Consider the following 19,418-nt stretch of genomic DNA (forward strand, 5'->3'; position numbering starts at 1 on the left):
GTACATGTCTGACATTGGCCCGGCCAGCCTGTTTATAAACTCCTTATAAAACTCGTCCTGAAATCCATCCGGGCTGGGCGCATTACCACTTTGGAGCTGCCTCATCACCTCCTGTATCACTTGGGATTGTCAGAAGGGTATCCAAAAGGGACGCCTGCTCTGAAGTTACACCTGGGAGGTCCAAGTTCTTAAAAAAGAACTCCACCTTCACCAACCTATCCTCACCAGCCCTCCAACCAGTACAACTCAGAATGGAACTTCCTAAATGCCGCGTTAATCTTTGGAATCGCAAGTAACAGTACCAGCACACTGTCTGATGGATATGATAGATTGGGGGGGGGGGGGGGGGGCACGCTTCCTCCTGGCTAGATATGCTAGTTATCTATCCGGATAATCACCACACTCGAACAAATTCTGTTTCGCAAGAGATCACTCTCTTTGCTGTCTGAGTGAGCGCAGAGTTCAGAGCAGCCCTGAGGGTTGTAATCCACTGCAACTTGGTCACAGATGGCCTGTCAAAGTATGTTGCCTTTATCTGGGCCTCAAGCATATGTTGCTGCTCTCCCCTCTGCCGCTTCTGGGTCACCGAGTAAGAATCAAACCCCTCGCATAGGTCTTGGCATTCTCACAGAGCACCGATGGGATACTGGGTACCTGAATTAGTATCCCAAAAAAGTTTAAATTCTTTCGAGAAGTACTCAATAAATTTACTGTCCTTCAGGAGAAAAGGATCCATGCGCCAATGCTGTGAGCCGGTCCCATTGCCTCTGGCCTTAACCTCCAAATACACTGCCGCATGGTCAGAAATGTCTATGTTCCCAATTCTATGAGACAGCACTGAATCCAAAAAGGCTGGTAGGGCAAAAAACATGTCAATCCTAGTGTAGTACCTGTGTGGGTTGGAGAAGAAGGTAAAGCCCTTACCCTCAGGGTGAAGACATCTTCGCACATCTACCAGCCCCAACTCCCCACTCAGGTCCACCAGTTGTCTGGATTGCGGGGATATGCCCATGAGACCCCTGGGCATCCTGTCTACCTCGGAGTCCATAAGACGATTGAAGTCTCCCCCTATAATCATATGATGTGCCCTAAGGGCCAACCACCTAGAAAGTGCACCCATTAAAAATTTGAGGGGGAGGTGGTGGAGGGTATGGGTGATATCTCAAATGTATGTAGTGTGTTCCTGGACCAAGGGTGAATAGGACAGAGTTAAGCCGAGATGAGTTCAGTGGGGCAGGGCAGGAGCAGGCAGAGACAATCTGTTGACTAGGGCAGTCAGTTTTGTGGATTTTGGTAAGAGATAGAAACAGGTGGTGTGGGGTTGGGCAACTATGAGGTTTGAGGTGGAGGATGGGATTGAGGTGATGAGATTGTGGATAGCATACCCCTCCAAAATCTTCATTCGAGTCTTCTGCAGCAGAACAAATGTACAACCACATACCAGCAAGTTGGTACTGATACTACATTCTCTTAGTCTGTTTGTAGAGCACACTCATCAAGTGCCTAACCCTCCTCTAAAGAGCATGGTATCAGTAAATGATCTGGTGGCTACCAGCATCATAGTAAGAACCAATAGATCTTTATTTTCAGTCTTTTTTTATTGTACTACTGCCCGGCCAGGCTTGAGTTCCTGGGTATTTGAAATCCGCACACACAGTGATGGGAGGTGAGGCATCATCGCAGAGTCATAAATCACAGAATCAGACCCTTTAGTCTAACCAGTCCACACTAAGCATAATCCTAAACTAGTCCCAGTTGCCTGCTCCTGGCCCATATTTCTCCAAAATACATCCTTGAACCCTTTACAATTTTAAATCAGTAAAAACGCATGGAGAAGGATTTGGGGAAAATCTGCCCCACCTGATGGTCATGATTTCCAGTATGGCAATGATGTCCAGTATCCTCTCCTCCATCACGGTGATGATCTGCACTCCTGTATCTTTGTTTCCAGAGTTTTATTTTTGTTCTGCAACAACCCTAACCAATCTCTACTCATGATCTGTATAACAGGAACAGACAATTCACTTTGCTATATTGTTCATGAAGGAGGAGCAAGAGTCTCAGAATCACCAACAGTGGATACTATGGCACAACTGAGCATGTCGGTCTCAAAGTCAGTGTGTGGCAAAGCTGGGTATCAACTGCAACCATGAAACCTTAAACTGACAGGCCAATGTTAGTGAACAAGGTCATTCTGTATATGAAGGGCCTATTAAGAATAGACCTTCCTTTTCCAAAGGATTTAAAGAATCCAAGGATCCTTTGGTTTTTCTTTGTTGCTGCAAGTTTGAAGAATTAAGAAACATATGTATTACTTATGATTGTTTTTCTTTGCAAACTATAGTTTATACTTGAATTTTCTTTAGGAAGAAACAACCCATTAAATTACATATTCAATTAACTGCGTGGACATTTAACAGCAGTTCCCAAAATTGTATAATAATATCACACTGTACCGTTTGTCTGCACTATAAGTAACTAACAGAACGACAGGGTATCTCAAACAATATCTATCTCATGTGACACCAAACATTTGTGACTTTATTCCATTGGATATTCAGGTTACAAAAGTAATGTCATACAAAATAAGTATTACTAGACAAACAAAAAGACAGACAAATGGTAGTTTATAACGGACATTCAAAAGAAAACTCCTTCAGTTATACTTCAGTTGAAAACGTTTGCTATCCATTACCAGTGATCCTGGTTCAGACAGCAGCTCTAAGGACAGCACTGAATTAACTTTCATTTTCAGAAACAAACAATAGTTTGACCAAACAAAATAATGAATCTAAATTGCCATATGCAATGTTAAGGTTCATGCAAAAGGTGTTTCCACTGGAGAATATACTCTTTAGCATTATAGTGACACTATTGTAAGTACTGTTATGGCAGCAGATTATTTTGAAGCTCAGGAACAAGACGGCATAAAGCTTTTCCTTCATCCCAATCCTTACCAAATAAATAGCCTTCATGCTTTGAGCTGGAATCTAAGTCAAGCAGTGGTTAGTTAGTTCAACTGGCTAGATGACTAGAGTGGGGTGCAAAATAAGGCCGGCAGTGTAGGTCCAATCTTTATGTTGGATGTGGTAGTTTAATGGAAGCTGGTCTCCTCACCATACCTCACTCTTCCAGGGTAATCTATAACATAACTAACTGTCTTTATTTAAAACATCATGGAAAGATTCTTTGATCCTTTGGGGCTCCTTAAAGTCACGTAGAAAAACCTATAACAAAATGACCAATATTTTAACAAGGTGGTGGCGGTGGGGGTTTGGGGTGGAGGGGAGAGAAATCTGCAAGTTGCATCGGGTGATCAGTTTGTGATAGTGGAACTGAAAGGAAAACTGCTCCTGCTCCGCATGAAAGGTAATAAAAACTACTCACATTCACCTAGTTGCTCCTATCTACTTCATAACCAGGTTCCCCGCACCTCCCAATCCTCTGACATCAGCAACTGTTCAACTGAAACTTGGATGTGGGAGCCTGATTTAAAGAGCACAATAAACTGTCCTGACAGAAAAGCCAGATACCTGACTGCAGTAGCACTGACCAAATTATCGTACTTCTAAATTTTAATCAGTATTTACTGTGGGGAAAAGACGTGGAAGCTAGGGAACTGAGGGAAACAAATATTGATGTCATGAAAACACAGACCACATTACAGAAGAGGTCTTAAAAAAGTATAAAGGCAAATTAAACTCCAGGATCTCACCCAGGGCATTGTGGGGAAACCTGGGAAGAAATTGTGGGGCCTTTAGCTGAGATATTTGTGTCATCTACAGCCACGGGTGGGGTGCCAGAAGACTGGAGGGTGGCTAATGGTGTGCCTTCATTTAAGAAAGACTGTAAGGAGAAGCCTGGGAACTGTAAACCAAGGGTATCTCAGAGTCAGATGGGCCAATGGACTGAGGAGTGGCAGATGGAGTTTTAGATACTGTGAGATGTTGCATTGTGGTAAGACAAATCAGGGCCAAAGAGACCTTGGGGTTAAGGGTCATAATTTGTTTTTGAAGGTGGAGTCAAAGGTAGACAGGGTCGTGAAGGTGGCATTTTGTACACATGCCTTTATTAGACAGTACATTGAGTTTACGATTTGGGATGTCATATTATGGCTGTGCAGGACATTGGTTAGACCACTTTTGGAATACAGCATTCAGTTCTGGTCTCCCTGCTTTCTGAAAGATATTGCTAAACTTGAAAAAGTGCAGAAAAGATTTACAAGGATGTTGCCAAGGTTGGAGAGTTTGAACTATAGGGAGAGGCTGAATAGACTGGGGCTATTTTCCCTAAAGCATCAGAGGCTTAAGGGTGACCCTTATAGAGATTTATAAAATCATGAAGGACATTGGATAGTCACCCAATCAATGTCTTTTTCCCAGGGTAGGGGAGTCCAAAACCAAGGGCCATAAGTTTAAGGTGAGAGGGGAAACAATTTAAGAAGGGACCTACAGGACAACGGGTGGTGCATGTATGGATGAGCTGCGAAAGGAAGTGGTGGAGGCTGGCGCAATTACAACATTTAAAAGGCATCCGGATGGGTGCAGAAATAGGATGGGATCCAAGGGATATGGGCCAAATGGTGGCAAATGGGGCTACATTGATTTAGTATATCTGATTGGCATGGATGACTTAGAATGAAGGGCCTGTATCCGTGCTGTACAACTCTTATAATCAAACAGACCATATGATCCTTCTATTCAGTACAGGTAATCAGAGTTATTGGTGTCATACCTGCATTGTTGCTCAATTGGGAAAGGCTGATTGAATGTCCATTGTCTGACCTGGGATCTAAAGATAACAGGCCGTCTTCTGAAACTGGTTGGATTGGCATCAAGTCAACAATCCTAACTGAATAAGCTCTGGGAGTAGTAGGTCATACTTCGAGTCCAGCCTGCTATGCTAGCATTCTCTTCTTCAGAACACAAATGACCTTACACTTTCAAAAGCACTTACCTCCAAAGCAGCAATCCCTCACCTCCATTTAGCTGACAGGCTTCCCGAAGCTCAAAACCTGGCTGGTCACTTACATACTGGATAAAAAGGAGACGTGGGATTAAAAATCCCCGCTTCTAAGGTCTCAGAATAACTTCCATCAGTTCACAAATAGGGATGTTCGCTGGTGATTCTTTTTACTTGTTGGGCATTGCATTACATATTATTTATTTATTTCCCATCTTGAATTTTCATAGAGAAGGTCAGGACTGCCTAGATGGATGCAGCTCTAATACATGCAAGGAACTCAAATTCATCCAGAGCAACGCAACCCACTTATCTGGCACTGCCATCTTCAACTTCCACTCCCTTTGACTCCAATGGATCTACAAATACACTTGAAACAATTCACCAAGGCTTGTTCAATTGCACCTTTCAACATTGCAGCCTCTACTATCCAGAAAGACAAGGGCAGCAGATATGTGGGAACACCACCAGTTGCATGTTCCCTTCCAAGCCACACATCATCCTGATCTGGAAAAATATTGCCATTTTTTTCAGAATCACCTGGTCAAAATCCCTACACTAACAGTACTGTGGGTATATCTACATCACATGGTTTGCAAGAGTCTAAGAAGGATCCTCACCACATTTACCAAGGCAATTAGGATCAGCAATAAATGGTGGTCCAGCCATCAATGATCACATGCCATTAAGATACAAGTAAAAACATCAATTTTGCAGACACCAAAGAGGAACACATAATCGCTAGACTGTCAATCCACAGACCCAGGTAATGATCTGGCAGTCCCAGTTTGAATCCTGCCATGGCAGATGGTGGAATTTGAATCCAATAAAAATCTGAAATTAGGTGCTGCATGATGACCACAAACTGATTGTTGATGGTCAGGAAAAACCTATCTGGGCTACTAATGTCTTTCAGGCAAGGAAACTACCATATATATCTGGTATGGCCTACAGGGAACTCCAGACCCACAGCAATGTGGTGGACTCAACTGCCCTCTTGGACGATCAGGGATGGCAATAAATGCTGGCCAGCAATACACTCATCCCATGAATGAATAAATAAAATTGAGAAGTACTATAATTGAGCCTGGCATAATTAAGTAGGGTCGACATCTAGTAATCTTTTATCAAAGATATTGCAGGCACAAAGAACATTCATTAGCAACACAGCAGTGAGGGTTTTTGGGGAACCTCATTGGCACCTCACAAAATTTGCATCGATTTTCTTTAATTGCCTTAAGACACCAACTGGAGCCCAGACTGGAGGTCTGCTGGAGTTTCATTGTGGTGCTACCTAACAGAATAATTAAGCTCCTAAATTAGTCAGGGTCAACCTTGGTAATGAGGCAGCATTATAAGCAGCAAGAGCTTCCATACCCAAAGTGCAACCCATACTACCCGTTCTGTGGTAATCTAAATCGAATTGCCGTTTTCATCCAGTAAAGTTTGTAACTTCATCTGAGCAGACTGATTTCAACATTACAACTGACTCAGTAGCACCGTGTAAGGAATTGTTTACAATTCTGTGATTTGTTATAAGTGAGTGAGAAGACAAGAATGGCAATATTTGAGTGGGGGGAGGGGGGGCTTCAACATGAATATTTTTGGATAATTCATTTGGTAGTTTAATTGATTAATTCTAACAATGAAATACTAATCAGACAGTGTACATCATAGGAAGAGGTACAGTCTACATCATGTAATATTACATGACCTTATAGCACCCAAACCATGCACAGCAAGTTTCCACAAAGAGCAATGTGATAATGATCAGATTGTCTGATTTTGTGATGCTGATCGAGAGCTAAGCATCAGTTAAGACATCAGAACTTGGCTGGCCTTTTGATACTGACCATTGGATCATTTCCTTGACCAGCACAAACAGTTTAACATCTCATTTGAAAGAAGCAGCACTCCCAATACATCCCATAGTGTTCCCAATTCCTGGTCTACAACAACAAGAAAGTATGTTGAAAGGCTGTGTCACGGATACTGAACTAACACTATTTTCACATTTGTATTAGGCAAAAATACTGTTGAGGACATGCTAATATTCTGGATTATTGGCTTCTCTTAACTCACTAAGAAATGGCACTAAAGCACAGAAATGCTCACTATTTAAAGACTGACGGGATTTTCAGCAGCTTATCTTAGAGTGTAGAGGTGTGTAGGAATGAAACAGCAGAGAAGGATCATATTGTAGGTCCCCTCTGAACAATACAAAAAGACCCATAAATACCCTCTGCAATCACTGTTTATCATATATACAAACGTAAATGGATCGGCAGCCTATTAAGAAAATAAAGACAGTTTTTAAGGTTCATAAAGAAGATATATAAAAATACTAATGCTGTTGAAATGTAAAGCTTTCAAGTTTAAAATAACACTGAGGCTTTTATCTGTAGTGTAGAGTATTAAAATAATCAGTGTTTAGAATTGGCTTTTGGTTTTACAATGACGTTTGCTAGTAGCAACACGTAGTTAACTTTTATATTTGAAAGGGTTTTTTGGATTACACTCTTAAGTTTGTTTTGTTGAAATGTATCTGCATTAATAAACAAGTATCAGTATGAACATTTTGATTGTGTTTTTCAATTGTTTTGTAAAACTCCATGTTAGAGAAGAAATAATACTTGGCAGATTTTCGCAGTCTTCATTAAACTGGAATTTGAGAAGTCATTCCAGTTACTAAATCATCAAAAATCATGGAGTTCTGTAAAGTATTGTGGTGACCACATGTCTTTAAAGTTAAAGTGAATGAAAACCTAGGAAATGGAGGATTAAAGTCATGTTAAAATATAACCACAGCAAATTTTAAACACTGAATATTTTAAAACTGAATATTTACTGGCCATAACATTGACACCTAATGGCAGCTGACAAGAAGTAGACCTGTGTTGATTGCAGCATTGAAATATGTGCTAGATGACCAATGGTTTACTTTGCTTCAATGAATGAAACAAAAACAGGTTCATTTTCTTTTAGCTCCACCGTGCAAACATGTTGAACACTGATCACATGCACCTAAATAAAACTAATCTTAAAAATATATATATATATATTAAAAAATTGATGACACTAAATCAGGGTTTGTTCACATAACCAGAAGCCTTTTCCTTCAGTTGTTTCAGGCACAAGTGGCAACTCCAGCTTCCTGCAGGTTGGAAAGAATGTAGCATTTAAAATCCAAACTCTCAGTGCAGGCCTAAGTATCACAAATCACTCGAGCAAAACTCCCAATACAGCTCACAGTATCACACACCACTCACAAACATAAACTCCCAGTGCAGCTCACAGTAATTGGTTCAACCAAGGTGGTTATGGCTACAGGGCACTGATGATTCTAAGACTGAAAATAACAGTCAAGTTTCTTGCATTGATTCACCCACCTGTGTGGGTACATATCAGGGACTGACAAAGTCAAATCCATTCATAATGCCATGTACAGGCAGATAGTGCAGTGATATGAACTACCAGACCTCCAGACTGCAACAAAGCAGAAAGATCTTAGTGCATGTGGAAACAGTGTAAAAGGAGACCCAATGGCACCAGCATCACTTTATTCCAGTCACGTTTACTGAATGTTTCTCAAGAGGAAGGAGGGATGGGCAACAAAGGCTGAACTTCCCAACAACACTCATATTCACAAGAGCAAATTTAAAAAAAAACATGTTAAAAGAGAATTCACTTGATATTGAAAATATGGAGCAAGGACAGAAACTGATATTGCATGGGAACTTTGGAGGACAAATGGAGAAAACCACTGCGTCCACATTGAGGTGACAACACTCAGCTGAGTCAAGCAAGGGAATGAGAGCTCACTTCAGAGACAAAGACATCTAATGATTTTTACAAGCAAGTCTTGCTCATCAGGGTAATACTCTACCTTCTGGAGGCTGTGCCATTGGTGGGTTTAGACAGTACATGTGATAGCCACGATCACAGTCATCACAAAACAATAACTGGTCCTGGAAAATAAAAACGAGAATTCCATTTATAAAATACTTACATCGACAAAAACAAACCTTTACGCTGGTGTTAAAGAATTACTAAAACACTAACGTTTTGCAAAGTTCATATTTTCATTTCAAGAGCCATTAGGAGCAAGAGTAATAAAAATGGATATTCAGTTTTTAGCCTTGATCAAGGTGCGTTTGAATTTCAGAAACATTAAAAAAAAGGGAAAGGGGAAGGAGGTGGAGTCGCTCTGTAGTTAAAGCATGAGCTCAATACCATCGTGAGAAATAATCTTGGCTCAAAATGTACAATCAGTTTGGGTAGAAATAAGACATAGCAAAGGAAAGATGTCACTGGTGAGATTAGTAGATACACTGTAGGCCCCAGTATAAATTAAGAAACACTGGGCGCTCATTAAAAGTTAGTGCAATATTTGTAGGTGATGTTAATCTTCTTTTAAGAGTGGACAAATTAATACAGCTAGCCTAGAGTGGTAAGAGTGTATTTAGAACAATACATACTGAAACCAATTAGGTAGCAAGCTACTTTATACATGGTAATCTGTAAAGAGGCAAGTTTACTTAATCTCACAGTTATAGATACTCTAGGCAAGAATGATCATAACAAAGAATGTCACGTTTGTTTCAGGATGAAAAATGTGGGCCAAAACAGCATCTTTAAACCTAAATAAAAGCAGGTTAAGAGGTATGACAACTGGCTACAGTGAATTGAGAAAATAGGTGCTGAGTCCATAACTGTTTGTTATCTATATCAATGATTTGGATGAGAATGTACAAGGCATGATTAGTAAATTTGCAGATGACACTAAAATAGGCGGCATCGTGGACAGTGAGGAAGGTTATCAGAAATTGCAGCAGGATCTCAACCAGCTGGGGAAGTGGGCTGAGGAATGACAAATGGAGTTTAATATAGATAAGTGTGAGGTCTTGCATTTTGGAAAGTCAAATCAAGGTAAGAATTTGATGGTGAATGGTAGACCTTGAGTGTATTGGAATAGAGGGATCTTGGAGTTCAGGTGCATGGTTCTCTGAAGGTGGAGTCATAGGTAGACAGGGCAGTGAAGGTGGCTTTTGGCTCACTGGCCTTCATCAGTCAGGGCACTGAGTATAAAAGTTGGGAAGTTGCCAGGACTCAAGGGTCTGAGTTATAGGGAGAGGTTGACCAAGCTAGGACTTTTTCTTTACAGCGTAAGAGATTGAGGGGGGATCTTATAGATCATGAGCAGCATGGATAGGTTGAATGCACTTAGCCTTTTCTCCAAGGTTGGGAAATCAAGGGCTGGAGGGAATCAGTTTAAGGTCAGAGGGGAAAGAATAAAGGGAACCTGAGGGGCAGCTTTTTTTATATACACAGAGGGTGGTTTGCATGTGAAATGAGCTGCCAGTGGAAACGGTTGAGGAGGATACATTAAAATATTTAAAAGGCATTTGGATAAATATATGGATAGGAAAGGTTTAGGTGAATATGGAGAAAGTGAGGACTGTAGATGCTGAAGAACAGAGTCGAGAGTGTGGTGCTGGAAAAGCACAGCAGGTCAGGCAGCATCCGAGGAGCAGGAGAATCAATGTTTCAGGCTAGAACTGAAATATTTCTCAATAGATGACGATGATGAAGGGCTTTTGCCTGAAATGTCGATCCTCCTGCTCCAGGGATGCTGCCTGACCTGCTGTGCTTTGTCAGCACCACACTCTCGACTTAGAAGAATATGGGTCAAAAGTGCAAGGAAATGGAGTTAGTGTGGATGTACTCTTTTTTAGGTTAGATTAGATTCCCTTCAGTATGGAAACAGGCCCTTCGGCCCAACAAGTCCACACCAACCCTCTGAAGAGTAACCTATCCCCCTCTGACTAATACACCTAACAACTATGGACAATTTAGCATGGCCAATTCACCTGACCTGCACATCTTTAGAATGTGGGAGGAAATCAGAACACCCGGAGGAAACCCACGCAGACACGGGGAGAATGTGCAGACTCCACACAGACAGTTGCCCAAGGCTGGAATCGAACCTGGGACCCTGGCACTGTGAGGCAGCAATGCTAACCACTGAACCACCGTTGAACCAGTTTGGGCCAAAGGGCCTGTCTCTGTGCTGTAGGACTCTACGAGGCAAGACAGTCAAGAAAGAATGACCGGCATTTAAAAAAAAAGACTCTGAGGAGGATGCACTATTCAAGTCTAAGGCAATTAAGGGGGAAATCAAATTGAAAAAGTGCACAATGCTGCAAAACTGACAGGGCAGATGTGTGGAAAGCAGCAAAAGAAATCAGAGTATACTGGAGGTAAATAGCTCTACAGCAGGAAACAAGCTATTAAGTGCAATTAAGAGTAATGAAACAAGTAATAAAGTCTAAATCAAGGTTACTGTGACTTTTGTGAATGCATGGGCTATGGTAAATGAGATTGGTGATTTACAGGCACAGATTACCATGTGGAAATATGATGTTGTAGCTATAAGGGATCTGGCTCAAAGAAGGACAGGGCTAGAAACTAAATATTTCTGGATAGATGATGCCCAGGAAAGGCAGCAAAGGAAAATGGGACGCAGTAGCAGTATTGACTAGCTATAATGAGAGACTTTAATTATCAAAATACAGACTGAGATAGTAGTAGCATAAGGGGCAGAGAGGGACAAGAATTCCTCAAGTGTATTAGGGTAAATTTTCTAACCTAGTATGTGTTCAATCCACCAAGGAAGGAGGCACTGATAGACCTGGTCAACAGGAATTAGTTGGACCAAGTGGATAAGTGTCAGTAGAATAATATTTATGGAACAGTGATCACGGAATCATAAGGTTTAGGCTGACTACTGAAAAAGGGCAATCCAGAACATGAATAATTAACTTGGAGAAAGAAAATTTTGGTGTGATGAGAAACGATCCATAAGAGAAAAATAGAATCATATGTTGGAAGGATTTATTCCCTGTGTCATGTGCTAGTTGAGGCCAGAAAAGGAAGATAATATAGTTGGATGCATGGTGTAGGACAAAGGGCTTCAGATATCTGGATCATTCAAATCTTTGCCAGGGCAAGAGGGATCTGTACAAGAAAGACAGGCTGCATCTAATCCAGTGGGACATGAATATCCTTGCAGGGAGGTTTGCTAATGCCGCTTGGGAGGGTTTAAAATAATGTGGCTGGGGGGGAGGGATGTGAGAAATCAGAACAATAGGTTAGCATGTGGAGTGATTGAGGAGAAGGCAGAGGTTAAGTCATGTAAGTACAAGAGGAAGAACAGGCAGGCCAGGTTAAAGAAAATGGCAGGACTGGCAGTCTGAATCCAATCCCTCTACACCTCCATCCACCATGACCAGGGCCTCCAAGCCCTCCGTTTTTTCCTCTCCAGACGTCCCCAACAGTACTCTTCCACCGACACTCTCATTCGTTTGGCCGAACTGGTCCTCACACTTAACAATTTCTCCTTTGAATCCTCCCACTTCCCCCTATGGACTCATAGGGGTAGCCATGGGCTACCTGTCCTATGCCTGTCTCTTTATTGGCTACGTAGAGCAGTTGATCTTCCGTAATTACACCGGCACCACTCCCCACCTCTTCCTCCACTACATTGATGACTGCATTGGCGCCACCTCATGCTCCCGCGAGGAGGTTGAGCAATTCATCAACTTCACCAACACATTCCACCCTGACCTTAAATTTACCTAGACCATCTCTGACACCTCCCTCCCCTTCCTGGACCTCTCCATCTCCATTAATGACGACCAACTTGACACTGACATTTTTTTACAAACCCACCGACTCCCACAGCTACCTGGATTACACCTCTTCCCACCCTACCTCTTGCAAAAATGCCCTCCCGTATTCCCAATTCCTCCGCCTCCGCCGGATCCCAGGAGGACCAGTTCCACCACAGAACACACCAGATGGCCTCCTTCTTTAGAGACCGCAATTTCCCTTCCCACGTAGTTAAAGATGCCCTCCAATGCATCTCGTCTACATTCCGCACCTCCGCCCTCAGACCCCACCCCTCCAACCGTAACAAGCACAGAACGCCCCTGGTGCTCACCTTCCACCCTACCAACCTTCGCATAAACCAAATCATCTGCTGACATTTCCACCACGTCCAAATAGACCCCACTACCAGGGATATAATTCCCTCCCCACCCCTTTCCCCCTTCCGCAAAGACCGTTCCCTCCGCGACTACCTGGTCAGGTCCACGCCCCCAAACAACCCACCCTCCAATCTTGGCACTTTCCCCTGCCACCGCAGGAACTGTAAAACATGTGCCCACACCTCCTCCCTCACCTCTAGCCTTGGCCCTAAAGGAGCCTTCCACATCCATCAAAGTTTTTCTTGCACATCCACTAACATCATTTATTGTATCCATTGCTCCCGATGCGGTCTCCTCTACATTGGGGAGACTGGGCGCCTCCTAGCAGAGCGCTTTAGGGAACATCTCCGGGACACCCGCACCAATCAACCACACCTGTGGCCCAACATTTCAACTCCCCCTCCCACTCTGCTGAGGACATGGAGGTCCTGGGCCTCCTTCACCGCTGCTCCTTCACCACCAGACGACTGGAGGAAGAACGCCTAATCTTCTGCCTCGGAACACTTCAACCCCAGGGCATCAATGTGGACTTCAACAGTTTGCTCATTTCCCCTTCCCCCACCTCACCCTAGTTCTAAACTTCCAGCTCAGTAACTGTCCCCATAACTTGTCCGGACTTGTCCGACCTGCCTATCTCCTTTTCCACCTATCCACTCCACCCTCTCCTCCTTGACCTATCACCTTCATCCCCCTCCCCCACTCACCCATTGTACTCTATGCTACTTTCTCCCCACCCCCACCCTCCTCTAGCTTATCTCTCCACGCTTCAGGCTCACTGCCTTTATTCCTGATGAAGGGCTTTTGCCCGAAACGTCGATTTCGAAGCTACTTGGATGCTGCCTGAACTGCTGTGCTCTTCCAGCACCACTAATCCAGAAAATGAAGTGTGTCTATGTTAATGCAAAGAGTGTAACAGTTAAGGGAGCCGAGCATGGAACCGCGATGTTGTAGACATAACAAAAACCTAGTTGAGAGAAGGATAGACTGGCAGCTTAATGTTCCAGAGTTTAGACGTTTCAGATGTGATAGGATAGGGGGCTGTAAAAGGCATGGGGGAATTGTATTACTGATTAAGGAGAATGTCACAGTTGTATGAAGAGAGGACATCTTGAAGGTCTCATTCAACAAGGTCATATGGGTAGAATCATAGAATCCCTGTAGAATCATAGAATCCCTAGTATGGAAACCGGCCATTCTGCCCATTAAGTACACATTGACTGTCTGAAGAGGGTCCCACCAACACCTAGCCACCTACTCTATCCCTGTAACCCTGCACTTCCCATGGGTAATCCACCTAGCCCGCACATTTTTGGACTGTGGGAGAAAACCAGAGCACCTGGAAAAAACCACGCAGACACTGGGACAATGCACAAACTCCACACAGATAGTTGCCTGAGAGAGGAATCGAATTCAGGCCCCGGCGCTGCTAACCACTGAGCCACCAGGCCGCCCCTCAGGAATGAGAAACGTGCTAACACAATGATGGGGTTAAAAGAGAAAGATGGCAAGATTTAGGAACCCTGGATAGCCAGCAGGAGCCAAAGGATGTAGGCAGATTGTGGGAAGATGTAAAAGTAGGGTTGTTGTAATGTGCGATTTTAACTTACCCAATATTGACTGGGATTTCCTTATTGGTAGGGGTTTAGATGGGGCAGCATTCGTTAGGTTGGAGGGTTTCTTGGAATAATATACAGATAGTCCAACTAGAAATGACGCCATACTAGACCTTGTATTAGGAATGAACTGGCCAGATGATGGATTTTTCAGTAGGGAAGCATTTTGGGTTAAGACTGGGTCTTGTGTGTAAGTGTTACATTCTGGAAACATTAATTGCAACAGTATCAGGCAGGAGAAATTAGTTTGGGGGTGGCTGAGGAGTAAATCCAAATCTGTTATGTGGGAGTCTTTTAAAGGCCAGTGATCTGAGTTCCGGATACATTCCAGTGAGGATGAAAGATAAAGATGGCAAGATTTGGGAACCCTGGATGACAAGAGGTACTGAAAGTTTAGTCAAAAGGAAAATGAGAAGTCTATGTAAGGTTTAGGAAACTAATCAGACAAGGCCATTGAGGAATATAAAGGAAGCAAGAAAGAACTTAAACAAGGAACTAGGTGGGCTAAAGGAATCATGAAATGTCCTAGGTAAGTAGGATTAAGGAGAATACTAAGGCATACATTAGGAGCAAGAGGTTAGTTATGGAAAGGGTAGATCTACTCAGACAAAAGGAGGAAATTTATGCATGTAGCCAGAAGAAGTGGATGAGATTGTTAATGAGTACTTTGCTTTGGTATTCACCAAGGAGGAGGACATGGGTGACGGCAAGATTAGGGGGAGGTACATTGATATTCTAGGGTACTTCGATTTTAAGAAAGTAGTGTACAATGCATTGAAGAACATTATAGCTGTTAAGTCTCCAGGGCCTGATGGGATCTCTCTCAGGATACTAAGGGAGTTAAGTGATGAGATTGTTGGAACCTTAACAGAAATCTTTGTATCTTCTTATTCCAAAATACTGGAAAATAGCCAATGTTGTCCCTTTGTTAATGAAGGGTAATCCAGGAAATCCAGATTGATGAGCCTTACATCAGTGGTGGGGAAATTATTGGAGAAGATTCATAGGGACAGGATTTCATCATATTTGGAAAAGGACGGACTTACTAGGGATAGTCAGCATCTCTTTGTGCAGTTTGTCTCCCATACTGTGTTTTTTGAGGATGTAGTGAAGAGGATTGATGAATTGGAGATGCCGGTGTTGGACTGGGGTGTACAAAGTTAAAAATCACACAACACCAGGCTATAGTCCAACAGGTTTAATTGGAAGCGCTTGCTTTCAGAGCGCTGCTCCTTCATCAGGTGGTTGCACAATTAAACCTGTTGGACTATAACCTGATGTTGCGTGATTTTTAACTTTATGATTGATGAAAGTATGCCGTTTTTTGTGGACTTTACTAAAGCATGTGATAAGGTCCCTCATGGGAGGATGATCCAGAAGATTAATTCGCATGGGATTCATGGTGAGTGTTAAGTTGGATGCAAAGTTGGCTTGATCTTGAAAGACAGAATGCAGTTGTGGAGGTGTGTTTCTCTGTGACCAGTGTTCTGCCTGTGTTGTTTGTAACATATATAAATCATCTGGATGGAAATATAGGTGATCTGAATAGTACGTTTACAGACAACACCAAAATTTGTGGACTTGTGCACTGTGGGAAAGGTAGTCGAAGAACATACTAGAGTCAAGATTAGAGTGGTGCTGGAAAAGCACAGCAGGTCAGACAGCATCCGAGGTGCAGGAAAATCGACGTTTTGGGCAAAAGCCCCTCATCATGAAGGGCTTTTGCCCGAAACGTCGATTTTCCTGCACCTCGGATGCTGTCTGACCTGCTGTGCTTTTCCAGCACCACTCTAATCTCCAGCATCTGCAGTACTCACTTTCGCCTAAAGAAGATAATAACTCAGTTGGAAAGAAAGGTTAATCTGGACAAGTGTGAGGTGACACATTTTGGGAGGTCAAACGCAACAGTAAAGTATACGCAAAATGGCAGAACCTTTAGGAACACTGATGTATAGAAAGATCTTGGGTCCAAGTTCACAGCTCCCTGAAAATGGCAACACAAGTGGATATGGTGGTAAAGAAGTTGTAAGGCTTGCTTTCCTTCATCGGTCAGGGCGTTGAGTATAAATGTTGGCAATTCATGTTGCAGTGACGTAAAACGTTAGTTAGGCCACATTTGATGTATTGTATGCAGTTCTGGCCATAACACAACAGGAAGGATATGGAGCCTTTGGAGAGGGTGCAAAAGAGGTTTACCAGGATGTTGCCGTGATTGAAGCATATTAGGGAAGATCAGACACACTTGAATTGTTTTCGCTAGAGCATTGGAATCTGAGGGGGCAACTTGATGGAAGTAAAATTATGAGAGGCATGGACAGGATGGTTAGTGGTGTTTGTTTTACTAGAGCAGAAATGTTAAATAAAAGGGGACAGAAATTGGTAAGAGGGGAAAAGTTTAAAGAAGACGTGCAAATAATTTTTTTTACACAGAGGGTGGCAGGCACCTGGAATTATCTTTCGGGGAGCTGGTAGAAGCAGATACAAAAGCAATGCTTAAGGAGGTTTTAGATAAACGTGAACAGACAAGGAATACATGGATGTGGACCATGTGCAGACATTCTAAATTAGTTTAGAATGGCATCATGATTGGCACAGACAGGAGCCAACAGGCTTGGTTCTAATGCTTCTATGTTCCAAAACACTTAGAAAGGAGAAGGCAGGGAAGGGAATGTATTATTACGGAGTCTGATATTCTCAACAATGTTAAAAAAACAAAGACAAAAGTGAAACAACATATAATGTACATACTGAGGCAGCAAGCAATCAGCAGACTCAAAAACTCTGGTCTCTTAACTAGGGCTGTAGAGAGGACATTAAACTAGTTAGAGGATGAGAGAGGATATGTAGGCATCGCAAGGCAACTATTTTTAATAATGATACCCAGAATGAGCAGGAATAGTGATTAAAGAAAGCAAAATTTATTTGCTTAAAGCTTCTTTATTTAAATATCTGCAGAATTAAGTCCAAAATAAATGAATCAACAACATAAAGAGAGGTTAATGGATATGATCTTATATCCATTATAGAGAGAGTTACAAGAGATTAAAACTAAGAATTAAACATTCAGGGGTATGATATTATTAAAAGGTCAGTCAAGAGGGCAATGGTGGTGGGGTAGCTTTTTTGGTATGAGATGAAGTAACTACGAGAGCAAGAAATTATCTTAGATCAAGTGAGAAGCAAAATCTGAAATTGCTGGAAAAGCAGGTCTGGTAGCATTTGTTGAAACAAAGCAGTGATCCAAACTGATCAAAACTTTAACTCTGCTTTCTCTCCATAGATGTTGCCAGACCTGCTGAGTTGTTCCAATAATTTGTGTTTTTGCTTCTGATTTCTAGCATCCACAATTAGTTATTTTCTTTGGATTAATCCATAATGGATGAAGGCGAGGGAGATGGACAAGTTAAGTGAGTGGGCAAATATTTAGCAGATGGAACATGACATGTGGAAATGTGAGGTTATGCACTTTGGTCGGAAGAACAGAAGATCTGAATCAAATAGCATACTGGAAAAATACAGCAGGTAAAAGAGGTAAATCAGAGGTGTGTGTGTGTGAGAGAGAGAGAGAAAGAAAGAGAAAGAGAGAGTGTCCAGTATGACTCCTCTTTAGAACTTGTATGACTCTTCTTCAAATCTTAGCTCTGAAGAATGAAATTGGATTTGAAATGTTAACTCTGTTTCTCCTTCCACTGATATTGCCAGACCTATGGAGTTTCACCAGCATCTTCATTGTTTCAGATTTCTAGCACCCATGGTATTTTGCCTTTAAAGGAAAGACTGCAGAAAGCTACAGCACACAGGTATTTGTGAGTCCTTGTCCACGAATCACAAAGAGCTAGTATCCAAGGTCAGCAGGTAATGGGGAAGGCAAATAGACTATTAACTTTTGTTTCAGAGAGAATGGTGTATAAAAATATTCTTGTTACAACTGTACAAGACACCTGAAACACTGTGAGCAATTTTGTTTCCTTTGTCTTAGGAAAGACATACTTCCATTGGAGGCAGCTCAAAGATTGACTTGGGTATGGAAGAATTTTCTTATAAAGGGGAGATCAAGGAGGTTGGTCTTGTACTCATTTAAATGTGGAAGTATAAGAGGAGACCTTATTGAAACATACAAGATTCTTCGGGGGCATAATCTCAGAGTAAGAGATCATAAAGACAACATTTAACAGGAGGAGGAACATTTTCTCTTAGAGGTTAGTGTCATAGAGATCTGCAGCACAGAAAAAGAACATTCGGCCCATTGTGTCTGCACCAGCCAAAAACTATTCTAACCCAGCGACTCTAGCCCATTTAACAGTATACCTTGTATGCCGTGGCAGCATAACTACTTCTTCAGTGTTATCAGGGTTTCTGTCTCGATCATCCAGAGGATGGAACTCTCGATCTTTAAAAGGATGGTAACGTTTTTCCTCACATTTCCTTTAAACCTTCTGCCCCTTGTCTTAAATCTATGCTCCTGGTCTCCTGATTCTTCTATCAAGGAGAAATAGTTCTTTCCTATCTACCTCATGCTCCTCATAATTTTATACATCTCAATCATGCCACCCCTCAATTTCCTCTGCTCCAAGAAATACCATAGATCAGTCCAATTTCTCTTCATAATTGAAATTCTCCAGCCCTGTCAACATCCTGTCAAATCTCCTCTGCACCTTCTCCAGTACTTTCATATTCCTCCTTTAATGTGTATTCTAGATTTGCACACAATACTCTAGCTAACCAACATTTTACATCGTTCCAGCAATACTCTCCCTGCTCTTAAAATCTATGATTTGGATAATAAAGCCAAGTC

At 42.2% G+C, this 19,418-nt stretch overlaps 1 protein-coding gene across 4 annotated transcripts in view; it reads right to left on the bottom strand.

Moving 5' to 3' along the window:
• Window positions 1-2,385: 2,385 nt before the first annotated feature.
• The window catches only part of dpf3 (double PHD fingers 3), a 138,991-nt gene continuing 121,958 nt past the window's right edge, over window positions 2,386-19,418 (bottom strand). For all 4 annotated transcript variants that reach the window (XM_072569491.1, XM_072569488.1, XM_072569489.1 and 1 more), the window contains 2 exons: window positions 8,849-8,930; window positions 2,386-8,116 (listed from right to left, as the gene is read on the bottom strand). In XM_072569491.1, coding sequence (XP_072425592.1) covers window positions 8,046-8,116; window positions 8,849-8,930 — 153 coding nt within the window. In that variant the 3' untranslated portion in view covers window positions 2,386-8,045. The remainder of the gene's footprint in view (window positions 8,117-8,848; window positions 8,931-19,418) is intronic.

The sequence above is a fragment of the Chiloscyllium punctatum genome, chromosome 4 (genome assembly GCF_047496795.1).
Source record: "Chiloscyllium punctatum isolate Juve2018m chromosome 4, sChiPun1.3, whole genome shotgun sequence".
Lineage (NCBI taxonomy): Eukaryota > Metazoa > Chordata > Chondrichthyes > Orectolobiformes > Hemiscylliidae > Chiloscyllium > Chiloscyllium punctatum.